The sequence below is a fragment of the Rousettus aegyptiacus genome, unplaced genomic scaffold (genome assembly GCF_014176215.1).
Source record: "Rousettus aegyptiacus isolate mRouAeg1 unplaced genomic scaffold, mRouAeg1.p scaffold_m13_p_6, whole genome shotgun sequence".
Lineage (NCBI taxonomy): Eukaryota > Metazoa > Chordata > Mammalia > Chiroptera > Pteropodidae > Rousettus > Rousettus aegyptiacus.
In genome coordinates, this window is record NW_023416309.1 from 87,559,619 (window position 1) to 87,581,382 (window position 21,764).

At 31.6% G+C, this 21,764-nt stretch overlaps 1 protein-coding gene and 1 pseudogene across 1 annotated transcript in view; one reads left to right on the top strand and one right to left on the bottom strand.

Annotated features, from left to right (window-relative positions):
- BRIP1 (BRCA1 interacting protein C-terminal helicase 1) overlaps window positions 1–21,764 on the bottom strand; it is a 145,413-nt gene that overhangs the window by 71,352 nt on the left and 52,297 nt on the right. The window contains 6 exon segments of the mRNA XM_036222337.1: window positions 7,036–7,197; window positions 10,057–10,197; window positions 10,310–10,475; window positions 12,217–12,371; window positions 17,225–17,357; window positions 20,734–20,933. Of these exon segments, the coding sequence (XP_036078230.1) occupies window positions 7,036–7,197; window positions 10,057–10,197; window positions 10,310–10,475; window positions 12,217–12,371; window positions 17,225–17,357; window positions 20,734–20,933 (957 nt within the window).
- On the top strand, window positions 175–293 carry LOC118604650 (annotated as a pseudogene).

Below are 21,764 nucleotides of genomic sequence, written 5' to 3' on the forward strand. Positions count from 1 at the left end.
TCACTCAAAGACATTTATAATTAAACTGTAGGAAGACAAAGACAAAAGAAGAGCAAGCACGAGAGAGGCAGCTCATCACATACAAAAGATACTCAATAGATCATAAGCTCATTTCTCATAAGAAACCTTGGGAGGCCAGAAGTGATAGGAAAATATATTTAAAGTGTTGAAGAAGTCTATGGCCATGCCACCCTGAACGTACCAAATCTCATCTGATCTCAGAAGCTAAGCAGGGTCGGGCCTAGTTAGTACTTGGATGGGAGACTACCTAGGAATACCAGGCTCTGTAGGCATTAAAAAAAAAAAAAAAGTTGAAGAAATAAACTAATGACCAAGAATTCTATATCTGGCCAAACTGTCCCTCACAAATAAGGGATAAATTATGACATACCCAGATAAACAAAAACTGAGAGTTCATTACACTAGACCTGCCCTATAAAAAATGTTAAAGAGTCCTTCATTTTGAAATAAAAGTATACTAGACTTACCAAGTAGGATCACTTTGTAAGTTATATAAATGTCTAACCTTGACGCTGTACACATGAAACTAATATACTGAATGCCAACTACAATTGAAAAAAATTAAAATAACTAAAAATGACCAAAAAAATTTAAAAAAGAAATGAAAGGACACTAGACAATAACTTAATATCATATAATGATATAAAGGTCTCCAATAAAGTAAATACATGGGAAAACATGAAGGTATTATTACTGTAATTTCAGTTTGCAACTCTATTTTTAATTTTCCACAGGATTTAAAAGGCAAATGCATAAAAAATTATTATAAATCTATGTTATGAGGCACACATAAAGAAATAATTTGTGACATCAGTAGCAGGAAAGTGGGTCTATCTGTAAGTGGAGTTTTTGTACAAAAATAAAGTTGATATCAATTCAAATCAGACTGTTGGAACTTCAGGATGTTATAAATAATCCCCATGGTAACCATAAAGAAAACATCTACAAAATATACAGAAAAGAAAATGAGAAATAAATTAAAATGTGTAACTACAAAAAATCAACTGAACAAAAAAGAAAGGAATGATGAGGAAATAAGGAATACAGAAGTTATAAGATATACAAAAACCAAATAACAAAAGAGCTGAAGTCTTCTCTTATCATTTCTAACTTTAATATAAATAGATTAAACTCTCCAATCAAAAAGTAGACATGGCAGAATAGACAAAACAAAATATGGTCAAACTATATGTTGACTACAAGAGATTCATTCAGAACTAAACATGTGAAGGTTGAAAGTGAAAGGATGAAAAAAGAAATTCCATGCAAATAGTAATCGAAAGAGAGGTAGGGTGTCATTACTAATAACAAACAAAAGAGACTTTAGGTAAAAAATGGTTACAAAGGGCAAAGGATACCATATATTGATAAAAAGGTAAATTCATGAAGAATATACAATTATAAACATATGCGCCAATATTAGAGCCTCAAAACATATGAAGCAAACAATAAGAGTTGAAAGAAGAAACTGACAATTCTACAGTAATAGTTGGAGACTTCGCTAACCTACTTTCAATAATAAATAGAAATTAACAGAGATAAGGAAATAAAGGACTTGAACACTATAAATCAAATGGACTTAATATAAATGTATAAAATAACACCCAACAACAGAGGAATATACATTTTTCCCAAATGCACATGAAACATTTTCCAGAAGAGACCACGTTAGTCCACTAAACAATTCCTAATAAATTTTAAAAGACTGTAGTCATACAAAATACCTTTTCTGATCATGTATGAAATAAAATTAGAAATCAATAAAAGGAAATTCATAAACATAAAGAAATTAAGCAATACATTTTTTAAACAATCAATAGGTCAAAGAAGAAATCACAGGAGAAATTAGAAAATACTTTGGGAAACATAAAAATAAAAACACAACATTCCAAAACTTATGGAATGCAAAGAAAGAACTGCTAAGAGGGAAATTTATAGCTGTAATCGCACACTTTTTTAAAAAAGATCTCTAGTTAATAGCCTAATTTTATACCTTAAAGAACTAGAACAAGGAGAGCAAATTAAACCCAAAACTGGCAGAAGGAAGGAAATAATAAAAACTACAGAAAAGATAAATGAAATAAAAAATAGAAAACAATAGAGAAAATCAACAAAACCAAAAACTGGTTCTTTGAAAAGATCAACAAAATTGGCAAACCTTTAGCTAGATTGACTAAGAAAAAAAAAGAGAGAGAGAGAAGACTCAAATTATTAAACCCACAGAAGAAAATGGAGAAATCACTACTAATTTTACAGAAATAAGGATTATAAAAATTATGAATTATAAAAGAACTATGAAGAACTGTATGCCACCAAAATGGATAATCTAGAAAAACACAAGCTACAAAAACTGAACCACAAAAAATTAGAAAATCGGAATAGACTTAAAACTAGTAAGGAGATTGAATCATAATCAAAAACATCCAACAAAGAAAATTCCTGAACCAAATAGCTTCATTTGTGAATTCTACCAAACATTAAGAAGAATTTACACCAATCCTACACTAACTCTTCCAAAAAACTGAATAGAGAATACTCACTTATTCTATGAAACTACTCTGATAGCAAAGACCAATAAAGACACTACAAAAGGAAACTATACACCAATATCCCTTATGAATATCGATGCAAAAATCCTCAACAAAATACTACTCACAAAGCAAATTCAGCAACATACTAAAAGGATTATACACAATGATTAAGTAGGATTTATTCCCAAAATGCAAGAGTGGTTCAACATATGAAAATCAATCAATGTAATACACAACATTAATAGAATTAAGGACTTCCCCTTCCCCCAGAAAACCTACATGATTATTAATTAATGCAGAAAAAGCATCAATGACAAAAAATGATTAATAAACTAGGAATAGAAAGAAACTCCTCAACATGATATAGCAATATATAAAAAACCAAACGCTAACATCAAACTCAATGGAACTAGGATGCCAGCTTGCACCATTTCTATTCATCACAGTAATGGAAGTTCTATCCAGAGTAATGAGGCAAGAAAGAGAAATAAAAGGCATCCCAATTGGTAAGAAAGAAGTAAAATGATTTCTGTTGGCAGATAAGATCTTATAAATAAAAACTTAAATATTTCACAAAAAATTCTAGAGATAATAAATTCAGCAAAGTCGAATGAATACACAAAAATCCATTTCTATTTCCATACAGTGGCAATAAACAACCCAAAGAGAAAATTAAGAAAACAATTCCACTTGTAATAGAATTTTAAAAAATACTTAGAGATAAATTTAACCAAGGAGATGAAAGATTTCTACATGAAAACTACTAAATACCAGTGAACAAGATTAAAGAAGACATATAAATAAAAAGATACCTCATGTTCAAGATTGGAAAGCAATATTAGGATAAAGTTATATATCAAAATACAGATTCTATGCAACCCCAATGGCATTCTTTTGCAGAAATAGAAAAACCCATCCTAAAATGCCTAAGGAATCTTGACAAACTCCAAAGAGCTAGAAAAAAATTTGAAAAAGAACACGGAGGATTCACACTTACTGATTTCAAAACTTAATGCAGAGCTAAAGTGATCGAAACAGTAATGGCATAACAACATATATAGACACCCTTGTGAGAGTAGAAAGTAGAGAGCAGAGTAAAAAGTCCAGAAATAACCACTTATATGAATGGTCAAGAAGTTTTAAACAAGGATAGCAAGAACATTTAATGGGAGAAGGAGAGTCTTTTCAACAAATGGCACTAGGAAAACTGGATATACACAAAGACAAAAATGAAGTACATCCATACCTTACACCATACATAAAAATTATCACAAAATGGATCAAAGATCTAAATGTAACCACTAAATTATTAAAACCTCAGAGAAAACATAGGGGGAAATCTTCATGACATTGTATTTGGCAATGATTTCTTGGTTATGACACCAAAAGCACATATAACCAAAGAAAAATAGATAATTGAAATTTATTAAAATTTAAAACTTTTGTGCATCAAAGGACACTATCAACAGAGTGAAAAGCCAACTCATAGAATGGGAGATAGTATTTACAAAGCATATATGTAAAGCACCACAACTCAACAATAACAACAAAACACCTATTCAAGTATGAGGGAAGGATTTGAATAGACATTTCCCCAAAGAAAATATACAAAGGAACAATAAGCACATCACTAACCATTAGAAGGATGTAAATCAAAACCACAGGGAGATGCCATTTGATATCCATCAAGATGGCTATTACCCTTAAAATAAAATTTAAAATGTTGTCAAGAATGTAGGGAAAATGAAAATCTTTGTGCATTGATGGTGGGAATCTGAAATTGTATAGTCACTGTGGAAAACACTATGTCAGTTCCTCAAAAAAAGTTATATAGAATTACCATATGACCAAGAAATCCCATTTCTAGACATATATACAAAATAATTGAAAGCAGGGGCTCAAGCAGGTATTTGTATGCCAACATTCACAGCAGCATTATTCACAGTAGCCAAAATGTAGAAACAATCCAAGTGACCATCAACTGATAAATGGATAAACAAAATTTGGTGTGTCTATGTGTGTGTGTATGAAAGAATATTATTCAGCCATAAAAAGGAATGAAATTATGATACATGTTACAACATAGATAAACCTTGAAACATTATGCTACGGGAAATAGGCCAAACAAAAAAGTACAAATATTGTACAATTCCACTTACATGAGGTACCTAGAATAGACAAATTCTTAGAGAAAGTAGAACAGAGGTTACCAGGGGCTATAGGTAGGGGGTCTTGGGAGTCACTTTCATGGATGCCAAGTTTGTGTATAGGATGATATTAAAAAGTTCTAGAAATGGACAGTGGTTATGGTTGCATACATTATGGACATATTTAATGCCATTAAATTTTACACTTAAAATGGTTAAAATGACAAATGTTATGTTATGCATATTCCACCTAATAAAAAAATAAATATCAGAGGAATAAATCAAAGATTCAAGAAGTCTCTGAGGTGTGGAACTGGAAAGTAAGGAGGCATGAGGCAGGCAACTGTTGTTTTTCATTATAATTATTTTATTATTATTATTTAATTATGTATAAAAATTAATTTGATAACATTAAACTTTTTAAAGTTTCAAAAAAAAAGAAGTTACAATGATGAATTCAGTGAGTACAAAAGCAAGGAAATTGTTTATATGTATTATAGAGTTAATATACATGCAATATATTAAAAATCTGCAAAAAAGTATATTTAAATGTTGTAGTCTCTATAGTCACCCAATAATCAGGAGTCAATTTCAGCAACTGTAAAATTAATACTGTTATCTCTATTCCAAAACAATTAACTTAGGAAGTGACATTCCATTTACACGTAGTTACTTTCCTTCTATCAACTGATATTTCGCCTCAATATATTAATAATTAGAATATATTTTATTTTAAACTACTGACACTGGCTAATGAAAATTATATCGTTTGAGAACACTAGTATCAGAAAGTTTGGTGTGCTGTTCAACAAACAAAAGTTCCACTGTTACTTTTTTATTGATAATTATGTTATTTTCCATTTAAATTACTTTAGATTAGATTTGGTTCTCCTCTATGTATACCAAGAAAAAAAATACTAAACTGCTTCTGACATATAAAGAATCCTTCTTAACATGTCTTTGAAGCCTAGCAAAAAATGAAATGATTCATTTAGTCAACAGGGCATTTATTTCCTGACTTGCTTTTTATGACTGTGATTAGAAAATATAAAAAGGTTTTATTAATGTGTTAAGACTTTGTTTTATTTTAGTTCCAGGCTTAATTATTAGTTTTCTTTAATGTAATAATATGGTATAGATGTTCACACTCTGAAATAAATATTGCTTTCTATTAAGAATTTTTAAGTCCATTTATTTTTAGAAATCCCTATAAAAAATCAGATTAACTTTCTTCTAAAAGCAATTACTTCAATTCATCTACAGGAGGACTAATTTACTGCATCTCTGGCTAACAAAGCATGTGTCTTAGCTCCTATAACAAAATACTCCAGAGTGAGTAGTTTATAAACAACAGAATTTCATTGCTTACAGTTCTGGGTGCTGGAAAGGCCAAGATCAAGACCAGTGTGGTCATACTTCCTGAGAGACCTCTTTCTGGTTCATAGCTGGCACCTTCTCACTGTGTCCTCACAAGGTGGAAGGTACAAGGGATCCCTCTGCAACCTCTTTTATAAGACACTAATCTTATTCGTGAGAATTCTATTCTCATAACTTAAGCACCTCCCAAAGGTCCCACTTCCTAACACCGTCGTCATCTTTGCAGGTTAGGATTTCAATATACGAAATTTTGTAGGGTCATACTCAGACTATAGCAATATGCACATAGATGGAAAGACAATAAGAAAGCCAAAAGTATCAACATTGTCGTTCCAATATATTACTTATACTACTATCTTTACAAATATAACTTCCTATAAAAAAATTGAAATGCCACTTCTCTACATTGAATTTAGCTTAGATTTTGAAAAATATATCATTCAAGAATTATATGTGGTTTTAATGCTTTGAATATTAGAAGGACCAAGATATACTATTGACTGAATTTAACTAAGAAAATATTGCTAAAAAATCAGAGTGAGTCTAAAAACAAGAAAAATCCTTTCTTCTAGCCTGACAGATAAAGTAAAAAGAAGGGCAACAAAGAAAGTTTGACTTTAGATTAAGATTACTGAAACTTTCGAAAGTGTAATTTATGAAAGTGAAAAAGGATGTTCTTTCTCTTCAACTATGAAAACATCAAGCTGCCCTAAGAATAAAAACCGCATACACATCAATAGTCCTCTTATGTAACGTAACTAACATTGCTTGAAGACTTAGTCTTTTAAATTTTCAAGTAAAACACAGAACAATCAGGCAGTGTCTTAATTGATATATAAGTAAAACGATGTATGATATTTAGAAAACTATTAATTCCCCTGTTGCTTCTGACCCTAGGAAGTTTATCATGGTAATCCCACATGATTTTTTAAAGGCAAAAGAAACAAATATCCCCTTACCTTGTAAGATGGCAAGAAACACAAAATTCCTTGGCTTACAGTCTGGCACACAGATAACAAAAGTGCTCCTACTTCATCTTGAAATGCAAATGTTTCTGTGTGCTGGAAAGTAGCACAGAGATTCTGACCCTTGGGGCCTGACCCAATGGTGCCAACCCAAACCTAGAATATAAATATGTCTGTATTAGAGTTATGACTAAACTAGGCAGGCAAATTAGCATTAGGTGGGAGCCTTAATTATGTATATGTCAAAAGATCAAAAAACAAGTTTAAAGAACATTTATTCAAACATTGTTGGCTTTTTCTGTTACCTTTATATAATTATATACATATTTAATTTTTACGAGTTTTACTTTTAGGCAGACCACTGAATTCTCTTAATGTAAACAAAATGGATTTTACTTATCTATTTCCTAAATAGCTTTGTAAGATTAAGCATGTAACAAAATTCTGTTGGAGGATATGAATAAATGAAATGAATAAATCAGAAATGATTCTCAAATATTAGAGGTGAGGGCTGGTATGATCTGCTATATGTAAGTTTCTAAGGCTCAACTATGACAAACTACAGTTTCACAAATTCACTGTTACTCAGAGATCTACAGTCGTAGAAAATCAGACCCACCAAATTTTATAGTTCTGTGGAATTCTTCTACACTCATACAGAGTCAAGCCTTAGTGCAGCTAATCTGACTAAGAGAAAGAACAAACTTCATAAGCAATCTACAGACAATACAAATACTTCAGATTGTAAAAAAAAAGTAATAGTCATATTTTGAAATGATATATGAGACCGAAGTATATTTTGCAAGTTGACATCTGACAGATACCAGTTTAACCAACTTTGACTTAAATAGTTAACTAGTAATAAGACAAACTGATATGTTTCCTGATATGATGCAGTGGGAAGTAACAATACCACCTATATAGTATTCTTACCAAATTGTTTAACCTGTATCTTATCATGAGGAAACAATCAGATAAATCCAAATTATAAAACATTCCTCAAGACAATTGGTGACTAGAATTCTTTTAAAAATGTCATGAAAGAAAAAAAAAGGGCAAGAAAACTATTTTAAAGTCTAAAGAGACATGAAAACCAAACATAATATATAATACTTGTCTGGATCTTGGATCAAGAATAAGAAAAATAAATAGGTTAAAAGATATTTTGGGAATAAATGAAGAAACATAAATATTACTCTACTGTATTAATACTGAATTTTTTGGGTATGACCATATGTGTATATATATAATATCTGTATTATATATATAATGTAGATATGTGTAATTTTTAACATTTTGCAATATTCCTCCTCTCTCATACACACACACACACACACACACACACACACACGTGCAAAATATTAACAACTGATGAATGTAGGTGAGGGGTTTAAGATGTTTTCTATATTAATACTATTTTTTCTTCCTTCCTGAGGTTTATAGTTTTTTAAAATAAAATGTTGGGGGAATTGAATGAACTGACAAACAAAATGTGCTATATACATACATACAATAAAATATTATTCAGTATTAAAAAGGAAGGAAATTCTCATTATGTTAAAACATAAATGAGCCTCAAAAAGATACCATACTAAGTGAAATAAGCTAATCACAAAAAGGAAAATACCTTATGTTTCCACTTACATGAGGTATCGTATCTAGAGTAGTCAAATTCATATTAACAGAAAGTAGAATGGTAGTTACCAGGGGCTAGGAGGAGCGGGAAATGAAGAATCATTGTTTAATGGGTATAGAACTTCAGATTTTCAGGATAAAAAAGTTCTAGAGATTGGTTATACAACTATGTGGATATATTTAACAAGACTGAACTGCACACCTAATATGGTTAAGATAGTAAATTTTATGTTATATGTATTTTATCACAGTTAAAATTAAAAAATAAATTTTTAAAAAGCTGGAGAAAAATAGTATAGTACAATGTAATTCAGCTGAATAACCAACATTATTATTATCATAATTCAGTGATATTACAAGTAAAATGAGCTTTTATGCACTAGATTGAGAACATAGGGCCTATAATAACATTCTCATGAGGAAATATATGCTGAATCTACCAATAACTTCCCATATTTACTTGAGCCTTTAAAGAAAGCAACTCTAAAATGTGGAACATGTATTTTTCCTGCACTATTGTTTATAGCAATGTTTCTAAACAGGAGTACTCTGGCATTTTGGAAAGCATACTTCTTAGTTATATAGCAGCTTAGCATTCAAAGTTCTTACTTACTAAATGCCAGCATTACGTCCACACTCAATGTAAGAAAGAAAAATGCCCCCACACATATACCCGGGTTGAAAATTGCAGTTTTAAAAAGAACTAGAATCATGTTAGGCACATAAGTGATGTTAAGCTTGTAGCTCACAGCTTTAAATTATTTATTAAAAAAACAAAAAACCAAAAAACAGAAGGCAGATTGACAAATGACAATTAAAACATTCCTAGGAAAATCAAAATAACATTTATATGGTATTGTTATAAAAAATTACAATCTTAAGTCATAGAACTCATAAGAATACTTCTAATTAATTTCAGATATCAAACATGTGCTAAACATTTACAAACTAACGCCAGAAATTAATCTCAGTGCAGTAGAATGGAGACATGAAGAGAAGAATAAGGATACACCATAGTCTAACAGAAAAGAAAAACACATACACAAATAATACCATAGGAACTATGGTAAAGAAGCTGAATTTTGTTTTGTTTTCATTTTCATTAAAAAACACTAAAATTTATTTAAATGAGGAAATTGTAATATAGTCTTTGCATCCAAAGTGTATATTTTTACTCACTGGGTTGAAGGAAAGAATTTATTAATATTTCTTTTTGTTAACATTATCAGGTAGCTGACACATTTTCTTTGATTCTAAAACTGAAATATTAAATTTCCTATCACGATCTGTTTACTAGTACTTCAGGTACCTTCCAATTTTCTTATGAAGAATTATATTGAGGTAAAAAGACTGAAAATCTTCAAAAAAAATAATCCTAACCTGTGAGTTATTAATGACATGATTAGCCTCCAGTTGGATAGTAAATGTAACACCAAGTTCTGATGAAAAGGATTGCATCGGTGATAATGTCCCAGATGTCAAAACAATTGTCCACACTTTGTCATTAATATCCGAAAAGGCCTAAACGGAAACATTAGACATATAAAATTATTTTTAAAAGAGTCAAACACATTTATTTCACTGTATGTATTGAGTTAGAAGACAGAATTTTCATACATAACAATAAGCTTACCACAGCTGGATTTAAGCACCAAAAGTTTAGCACATGAACTGCAGTTTTCTGTCGTAAACGTTTCTTATTTTTTGGTAGAACAAAGAACCCGTTTTTATCTAAAGTATCAGTCTGATTTATCCAAGAGTAAGTCTGTTGAATGGCAACTTTATAATCATCTGCAAACCTAAATGAAAGTAAAATGGTAATTAAATGGCAAAACTTTATACAACATATAATGTTCCAGCTACATACAATATAAATACTAATTACATTAAAACTAAATTGGGAGTCCTGGTATCTTCCCACTTAAAGATTACATTTTCCCCACAAACAAAACCTACCACTAATTAAATTCAGTTATTCTGATAGAAAATAAGTCATTAAATCTTAGAAGCAACCCTCTCTTAAAGATTAGACATCATCTAACGATCCATCCCTTACCACTTCACATCCCTATGCTCAAACATTACGTAAATCAAGGCAGAGACAGAATTAAAATCCAGATTTCCTAACTCGTAGTCCAGAGTTCCTTGCACTCTGTATATAATTAGTTACAAAATAAATAAGATTATCGTTAAAGAAACGAAAAAGTGGTTTAAACATTTTTATTAAATGAGAAAATAACTTTTATTGAAAGTTTAAAAAGTTTAGGAAGCTAATTGTAAAAATGTTAAGTTCCTTTAAAATCTGGGTCTCAGTCGTCATCTATTTTTAATGAAGGTATTGAACCAGATGATTTTTCTAATCTCATCATTTTATTATTTCTTTCAATAAGAGGCAGACATCGGATCTCAAAGTTCAAGCCAGGAACTGTACAATCAGCAGAAAGATTTTGTAAAAATACTAGGAGCTAAAAACTATAAAACTTTTAGAAGAAAATATAGAAAAACATCTTCATGACATCATATTTAGCCATGAATCTTGGATATACTGAAAACAAAAGTCACAATAGAAAAAGTAGATAAACTGTACTTCAATAAAACTTAAAAACTTCTGTGTATCAAAAGACACAATCAAGAGTTAGAAGACAACCCACAGAATGAGAGAAAATATTTGTAAAGCATATATCTGATACAGGATTACTATGCAGAATAAATAAATAACTCCTACAACTCAACAAAACAACAAAAAGCCCAATTCTAAAATGGGCAAAAGGTTGAATAGATATTTCTCCAATAAAAATAAACAAATGGACAATGAGCACATGATAAGATGCTCAACATCTCTAGCCATTAGGAAAACATAAATCAAATTCCACTTATCAAAGGCTATGAAGAGAGGGAAATTGAAAATATTTGGGAGATACCATTTTCATGGGAATAGAGCTCCTGTTTGGGATGATGAAAAAGTTCTGGAAATGAACAGTGGAGATAGTTGCACAACAATATGAATCTATTTAATGATACTGCAATTATACACTTAGAAATGGTTAAGATGATCAATTTTGCTATGTATATATTACCACGATTAAAAGAAACATTAAAAAATAACAGCACTGGAACTAGGTAGCACTGTAACTTAACAAGGGGTAGAGTATAGGAAGTTGACTGTTTTTCATTTTCTACATTTCACTAAACAGAGGCTTTATGCAGTAAGAAAAAAACTTTCTGATACTGGAAGAAATGTGCCTAAAATACACTTAAGAGAAAACTCAAATGCTCAAGTTTAGTCTTAAAGAACTATAAATTTAATGTTGAATTAATTAAATGTATTTATTTACTGATTTCAATACTCATTTTCATTAATAAAGACTAATTGCAATTAACCTAAGTCTGTGCTAATAAGCAGGAGCAATATTTATACCACTTATTTATGATTATCCTATATACTCATACAAAATTAGAATGCATTAAATACATGCTAACACCCAATAAGGCTAATAATATGTTTAAGAGGAGAAATACAGATCAGATATCTGCACTTACCTGCTATTTTGCCTAAAGAGATAGTCAAGGACCATAAAAAGCCCTTTGAGCATTATCTGAGTTGAAGCACTAATAACAGGTACTTCTCTTGCCTCCTCTTTACCATGAATTGATGAAATTTTTTCTTCTTTTTGAAGGACAGCAGAAAAATGTCCCTATAAGAAATCACCATATTACATATACCAGGGAAGTTGAGGCAGGTAAACAAACTTCTCAAAACTATAATAAAACCCAAATAAAATATATATTGAAAATTTAGGCAAACATTTATTAATACACACATGCTAACAATATGCTTTAATTCCCATATATTCCCAAATTTTCTTCAGAGTCAACGTCACTTTAATAAAGTTATACATTTAAAGTTACACATTACTTCTTCAGACAATTAGGGTATTATTTAGTGCCCTTCATAAAGTAATGAGCTATATAAAAATGTACCTACCAAGTGGTTTCTCCAAGGAGCTTAAGAGAGTTGATATGTTACTTAAATACCTGAATTATTTCCAGAGTACTCTGATGTTGAGAATAATATAACTATATTACAAGAAAAATTAAAAGAATGATTCAAGGAAACAATGCATGCTAAATACAAGATGTATGATAACTGGCTCATTATTTTTTATGTGGCTCATAAGTTTTAATACAGATGGAATTGTGGACATTAAAACAAAATTATTAAAAAAAAAGTATGCTTTCCTACATTGTGAAAGAGAAAACGCTGAATATTGAAGCAATAAAAGATACTGGTGACAATTCTGATGTTTGACATTAAAATATGTGTTAAATAAAAATAAAATAAGGAAGTAGTTAAGATAAATAAAACAGATCAACTTTAATATTCAGATATATTGTAAAATAACACATATCCATAAGAGTAAAATTGGGGTCAACTGTGCTTTAAAAGGGTAAATTTTACAGCATGTGACATATCTCGATAAAACTGTTAAGAAAAATTTTAAAAAATACAGTAAATATATTACTAAATGGTGTAACACTAGTAACATAGTTCCTTTAAAGTAAACAACAAGATCAAGATGTCTTTTTCACTTCCTATGATGAGCAATATACTGGAAGTTTAAGCCATTAAAGTAAAAAATAAAATGTGAAAGAATTGGAAAGAAAGAAAACAGTCATTATGCATAGACAGTATGATTATCTACACAGAAAATTTAAGAACTTACAGACAAACCTATAGATAGTTCAGCAAAGTGGTTGATTACAAGAAAAATAAAAATTAACTGCTATTCTTATATACCAATAACAATTAGAAAATGCAATTTTTTAAATAAACCATTTGAAAAAAAAATTTTAACTTTCTTAAGAATAAATCTAACCCCAAGTATTAAAGACTTTAAAAAATAAAATTATTAAAGAATAATAAATGAATAACTCTTGTTTATAAATGGAATAACTCTGTATTGTAAATATACCAACTGTTTCTAAATTAATCCATAAATTCAATGCAATTCCAATCAAAATTCCAATAGAATTTTTATGGAAATTTACAGGCTAATTCTAAAATTCAAATGGCAGGGTAAGGCTAAGAACAGCCACGATCATCTCAAAGGAAAATCAGAGGGAAATGATGGACTATTTAGTAAATGATGCTGAGAAAATTCACTACCTATGCAGGAAATAAAATTGATTCCCTACCTTATAACATACACAAAAATGAATTCCAGACTGATTGAAAACCTTTATAAAAAATACACTTAAAAATTTTTAGAAGAAAATGTAGCACAGGATAAAGAGACTGTTAAAACTAAATTCAAATGCCACAATTCATTTAAAAAAACTGATAAATCTGAATGCACTAAAACAAAAAAGTTTAGAAAAATACACCATAAATAAACAAACCATAAACACAAGAATATTTATTTAATGCAATAGCAACAAGTAATTAACATTTAGAATATATAAAGGAAATAATCAGAGACATAAACGAAGATATATTTTCAAGAATGTTCACGCCAGAATTGTTTCTTATTCTGGGAAAACTGGCAACAATCTATATTTCAAATGTCAGATTAATCAAATAATTTAGAATAAATGTGTACTCACAAAAATGCTACACTGTAACAAAATCATGAATAATATATTTCAATATAGAAAAGTACTCATAATGTAGTTAAATAAAAAGAAGCTAAAAAATTTTATCACATCAGATATAAATTTGTTAAGCAAATACATGCAGAGAAGCAAGCACGGGTAGACATAAATGCAAAAATTAACAATAATCGCTTTTGAGTGTTTTTTCTTTTGTGCTTTTCAGTATTTTCCAAGTTTTTTCTTTGACATATATTTTATGTGTTCATTTTTATTAAAGCATAATATATACAGTGCATGAATCTTAAGTATAACTCACTAAACACACACAAACACACACACCCATAGAACCAGCACTCAATCAGGATACAAAAGATTCCTTGAATCCTAGATGGGTCCCTTCTGCTCATTCTCAGCTCAAACGACCCCTTAACCCTAAACAGGGTTACCAGTATTCTGACTTCTATTAGCATAATTATGTATATCTGTTCTTAAATTTCACAAAAATGAAATCATACAGTTTGTAGTCTTTTGTGTCTGGTTCCTTTCACTCCATATTATGTTTGTAAGACTCATTCCTATGGTTGTGATGGCAGTAGTTCATTTTTTTTAATTGCTGTGTAGTATTTTACTATATGAATATGCCACAATTTATCCGTTTTACTGTTCATATGAATAACCTTTAAAATACAAAAAGTCTATGCAAAAAAAATCATAAAAAGATTACAATATGGAAAAATACTTATGACATTACACTGCATCTTTTAATTGCAGGGCAAAAATTATAAGTATAGTTTGATTAAAATGTATTTTTAACACTCACAAGCCCAGAATGTGCATGATCATTTTAGCAATAGTTACATTTTGGAGTTCAAAAACCTCTTTAAATCTATATGAGAAAAACCATAAAACACTGATTTTAAAAGTCAAAGAGAATCTAAATAAATGGAGAGATATTCCATGTTCATAGATAGGAAGACAATATTGTCCAGATGTTGGTTCTTTCCAGCTTGATCTATAGTTTTAATGTAATCCCAATCAAAATCCAAGCAAGTTACTTTGTAAATATTGACAAACTAATACAAACTTATATGGAAAGATAAAAGACCCAGAATAGCCAACACAATATTGAAGAACAAAGTCAGAGAGCTGACACTATCCAACTTCAATACTACTGTAAAACTACAGTAATCAATAGAGTGTGGTACTGGTGAAGGAACAGACAAACAGATCAATGGAAAAGAACAATGTCCCAGATACAGATCCACATAAATATTGTCAACTGATCTTTGACAAAGGAGCAAAGGCAATAAAATGAAGCAAAATTAGTCTCTTCAACAAATGGTGTTGAAATAACTGGACGTCCACATACAAAGAAATGACGTTAGACACAGATCTTCACAAAAATTAACTCAAAATGGGTCACAGACCTAAATGGAAAACACAAAGCTAAAACTTCTAGGTGACCTTGGGTTTGGTGATGAGTTTTTAGAGGTAACACAAAAGGCATGATTCATCCAAAAAAAAAAAAAAACTGGTAAGTTGAACTTTATTAAAAGTAAAAACTTATGCTCTGTGAAAGTTGCAGTTAATATAATGAAAAGACAAGCCACAGGCTGGGAGAATATAGTTGCAAACTTGCATCCCCTTAAGGACTTACATACAAAATATATAGAGAACTCTTAAAACTCAACAATAAGAAAACAGACAACCAAATTGAAAGGTAGGCAAAAGATCTGAAGAGACAGACATCTCACCAAATAAAATATGTAGATGGAAAATAAGCATGTGAAAAGATATTCCACATCATATATCATTAAGGAATTGTAAAACAACAATGAGATACCACTACACATCTATTAGAATGGCTAACATTCAAAGCACTGACAACACAAAATGTTGGCAATAATAACAAATAATAGGAATTCTTATTTACTGATGTTGGGAATGTAAAATGGTACAGCCACTTTGGAAGACAGTGGCAGTTTCTTGCAAAGCTAAACATAGTCTTAGATATACATATAACCCAACAAATGCACTCCTAAACATTTACCTAAATGAGAAGAGGGAGTTTAGCAAGGGAAATGAATTGCAGTGAAGGAATGAATAAGTGCAAAGATTTTTAAGACAGTGAAAAACTCTGTATGATATTATATTGATAGATACATGACTTTATATTTTTATTGAAATTCATAGACCTGTACAACACAAAGAATGAACCTTAATGTAAACTATGGGCTTTAATTAACAATAATGTAACGATATGGGTTCAACTGTAATAAATGCGCTATACTATTGCATGATGTTAATAATAGGAGAAACTATAGTATCTGTGTGAGTGTGTGTGTGGTTGGCGGTGGTAGTATTTAATATTCTGTCCTTTCTGCTAAATTTTTCTGTAAATCTAAAATGACCACACTAAAAAGTAGTCTTTTAATCTAAATAAATAATTACAAACAAAAAAGAAAAAATATTCCCATCTGGAAAAAAATCTCTTTGAGAATAAATGTCATGAAACCTCTATCCAGAAAAATGTACAAAAGTACATATTTATAAGATTTTGCATACAATTTCATAATGTTCACAGTATCCTATAGCCCATTCAAGATCTCTATCTACTCAGGTTTATAACCTCTGAATTAAAAAGAACAAAATAAGAATTTATATTTTTATTTTACCACTTTTTAACTTTTCGGTTGACAAAGTAAATTTACAACCTAAAAATATTGACTTTTTTTAGTTTTTAACAAGCAATTCCTTTAAGCTTTATTTCCTTCAAACTAAATCATGCTTTTTCATCCATAATTTATGTCATCACACTTAAAGATATCGAACTTAGATAACAAAATTTAAAACAATGAAATTGCTATATATATATTTTACCATGAATTAACTTATTCATTAAGTCATTTCTAATTCAGTAAATTAATTTCACAGGTGGGAAAGAAAAAAATCTTACCTGCAAAATGGGAAAAGTTGCTGTGGTAATGCCCATTTTTTGTAAATTTAAGAGCATTTCGCTTCCACTCCATATTTTACATGATGATTCATAATCTCGTTCCACAAGATGTTCGGAGTTTGCTTCTAACCAACTGAAACAAAATAAAACAATTCTATCAACTATTATCACCTATTTCAACAGAACAAGGCCTGAGGTACAATTAATCTATATCCTTTAAAGCTCTTAGGACACAAATGTGGATTAAGACATCTTTTTAAAAGCATGAAAATCTCATATTGCAAAATAAACATTTATACAGATAAAAAGTAAGTTTTGTTTGTTTTCAGAAAAGAGAAACATGCATGTTTCCCAGCTGTTTGGTAGATCCACACTGCTTTACTTGATAGTCTTTCCAACTAACAACCATGTCTTAAGAAGAGTTTATCCCAAATGCACATGAAATGAAATATAGAAGCTTTGCTCAAACTGTCTTTTGACCATATTAAAGTTGAGATGGGCACAGGAGGAAAATAAATGGTGTAGATAGAGGCTCTGTTCATCCCTCTGGTGACCAAATAAAATGTGATGGAAACAAGGAGCAGCAGCAAGGAAAAATCACCTATCTAGATGAACAAGCCATACAACTAGGGAGAAATCCAAGAAATCACCCTGCAATGGCAGAAGGTAGAACAGGGTGAGGACGTGGGGCTGCCCAGTCTTGCGTGGCTGAGTGACATAGAGGCTGCAGCAGTAGCAGCAGTATTGGCAGATGACTCTTAAAGGGGTCGTGCCTGGGAGCGGATTTTCACGGAGACAGATCTGCTTGCTCTGAACAGCACTGCCAATTCAGCTGTGCTCAGGGAGCACCAAGGACTTATAGAAAGACACTGTCAGAGTGAGGACCGAGGTGAGCCTGTATAGAAGTGCTGGTGGTATCCATTGTCCCCTGTTGAGTCCTCCCCACTACCAGTATGTGGGACACAGCGCCACAACAGCTTTGATGTCATCAAACTGGATAACAGAGGTTGCTCTGCCCAGAGGATTCTCTGAAACTCCACCTCCCCCAACTTGCAGTCCCATCCAAGCCACATTCAGCTGGGGAGGAGCTAAAAATACAGATGAAGCTTCACTCGCTCTCCTGCTGCTCACTTCTTGCTGTGAAGCCTGGTTCCTAACAGGTCCGTGGCCCCAGGGATGAGGACCCCTGGTTTAAACCAACCAAAGCTAGCAGTAAATTCAACAGTGTAGTCATATTCACCCTTCTCTTTCAACATCGCAAACACATTTTTTCCTTTGGTTGTGATTGTCATGGTACTAAAAGAGATTTGCTTTTGTGTCTGATCTTTAATCTAGGTCATTAGAAATCTCTCTCTATCTGATATGGACGCATCTCAAATTTTTATTAGTCTCATTGCCTGCAATGAAGATGATCCTTTAAGCGTCCATCACTTTGTTCATATTATTCAAGATTATGGCCATGGTGGAATGGGTCATGCCTCACTGGCGAGCAACAGCTATCACTGATGATCCATTTTCATGGTCCTTAATCACTCTTAATTTTGTTTCCAGGTCAATACTTGATGTAGCCTCTTACTGGCAGAAATAGCAGTGGATTTTGTATGCTTAGGTACAATGATAAACAAAACAACTTGAGACTAAATCAAGCACAAAGAAAATGATGCACTCAAGAGACGTAGTAAACACAACATGTACGAGGCTTAGGCCAGTTTAACATAGCATATTGTTTCACAGCAATTTTTTTTTTAAGTAGAAAAAGTACACTCTAAATTAACAATAGGATAAAAAGTATAGTATAATAAACAGAGAAACCAGTAACGGAGTCATTTATTATTATTGTCAAGTATTATAAACTATACATAATTGTATGAACTATACTTTTAGACAACTAACAGTGCAGTAGGTTTATTTACACCAGCAACACCACAAACACATAATGCATTGCACTACAATGTTAAGATGGCTATGATATCACTAGGCAATAGGAATTTTTCGGTTCCAATATAGTCTTATGAGACCGATGTCATATATGTGGTCCATCATTGACCAAAACATCATTATGTGGCGCATGACTATAACTCAACTCAATTCTGACACAAACAAGAATTAGCACTACCCCACAGGTTAAGTGCTCAGTCTCATAACTGTCCTTTCCCTACTCTCACCTCAGATGCCAATTATAAAAGCATAGGTTGTCATTTACGCTTCTAACCAACCAGCTATATGTGGGAGGTCCCCATGATCCCTCCTTGGATTTGATCATTTACTAGAACAGCTTACAGAACTTAGGGATCACTTATGTTTACTGGTTTATTATATACTAAAGGATACAGATAAATAGCCAGATGAAGAGATACATAGGGTGAGGTCTGGAAGAGTCCTGAACACAAGAGTTTCTATCCCTGCGGAGATAGGACGCACCATCCTCCAAACATACAGATGTGTTCACCAAGTCAGAAGCTGGTTCCTCTACTTTTAAATTTATTGGGGCGACACTGGTTAATAAAATTATATGTTTCAAGTGTACAATTCTATAATATACCATCTTTATATTATATTGTGAGTTCACTAAAGTCAAGTCTCCTTCCATCACCATATATTTGACCCCCTTTATCCTCTCTTCCACCTCTCCCACACCTTCCTTTTCCTCTGTTAACCATCATCTCTCTGTCTCTATGAGTTTTGGTTTGTTTGTCTTGTTTGCTCATTTGCTGCTTCCAGATTTTAAATCCAACTTGAGTAAAATCATATGGGGTTCTTGACTTTTCCGTGTGGCTTATTTTGCTTAGCATGACATCCCTGAGATCCATCTATGTTGCCAAAAATAGCAGCATTTCATCTTTCTTGTGGTTCAGTAATACTCCATTATATATATGTATCACATCTTTATCTAATCATCCATTTGAAGGACACTTGGGTTGTTTTCATGTCTTGGCCCCTATTAATAATGCTGCAATGAACTTAGGGGTACATTTATCTTTATGAAGAAATGTTTTCAAATTTGGGGGGTAGATATCCAGAAGAGGAATTGCTGGGTCATATGGTAGCTCTATTCTTAATTTTATGAGGAACTTCCATACTGTTTTCCATAATGACTATACCTATTTACAGTCCCACTAGCAATGTATGAGGGTTCCTTTTTTTCCCCCACAACCTCTCCAACACTTATTATTTGTCTTGTTGATAACAGCTATTCTAACAGGTGTGAGGTGGTATCTCACTGTGATTTTGACTTGCATTTCTCTAATAGCTAGTGAAGTTGAGCATCTTTTCATGTCTGTGGGTCATTTATATATTTTCTTGAGAGAAGTGTCTATTGAAGCCCACATTATATTCTTTTGAACATTACAAAATTTGGACTAACCTATTTTTAAAAGTTTAACTGGCAAGGAACAATCCATTTCCCAAGTAGCCTCGTCAAAGTACACTAACTGTAAAATACTCTGGCATACTAAAATGTTTTTAATACAAAGGCAGCACACATGACACCAATAGACAAGTGTTCTTACTTAATGAGGCCGTAGCACACAGCTCGTAGGGGTCCATGGTCTTTCTTCCTTATGTTATTGTTGACCATACTATCTAGCTCATCTCGAGCAAACCGAAGCTGAACTTCCGTTACACTGTAACTTGCTGATTCCCGAGCACAGTCCTCAATGTTATGAGCTTCATCTAAAATGATAACCTGTTCTTTCAGATTGATATCCATCTATAAGATATAAAAATTTTCCTGTAAAACATTCAGCAAAATGGATTTAACAGCAGTGGGCAAGTTATTTCATTTAATAATTCATACTATAAGCCAATATTGGAAGTGCAAGTATATAAGCAACTGATTCTAGGTATTAAAACTTCTAAAGCACTAAGGCCAACTAAATATCAGCCTACCATTTCAGAGTTTGCCACTTCTCACTCTCAAATACTTTTCAACCCTATCACAACAAAAATAATATGTGTTAAGTGAAACTGGATTAAGGTCCAGCTGGCTATGCAAAGAGGTATAAAAATTCCACTATGAAGGAACCACCAACATAATGTAAAAAGCAGAGTAAAATAATCTTTAAAACTAAAATAAGAAGATTCAAAAGACTCTGAAAATATACCAATAAAATATAGTATGTATCTTTCATTTTGGTCTGTTCTGTAACCCTTCATTTTGAGAACTGCTCTTCCCAACTCCCACGTGACATTGGCAGGACTATTAATCTGTTAACCACTCTCACAACATAAGTTGACTGAGAGCCCGGGCTTGTCAATTAAATCAAGTATTCCATCCTTACATGGTTATAGTGGCTGGTTCGAGAATGGATATAAGATCCAAACGAGGCTAATCAGAGTAATTTTGGGTGACTCATCTAAGATCACATTTTTTTTTTTCAGGTTAGCTAGCTACTTATGGTTATCTTTGTTCCCATTGGAAATAACTTGCCTGAGAATAAAGCCAATGAAGAGTCAGTCAAGTATTTTTTCTTAAGCTCTACTGAATCTGAATGTGTGACTGGAAGAGTCCTGACTAATACAAACTAACTGTCAATGAGTT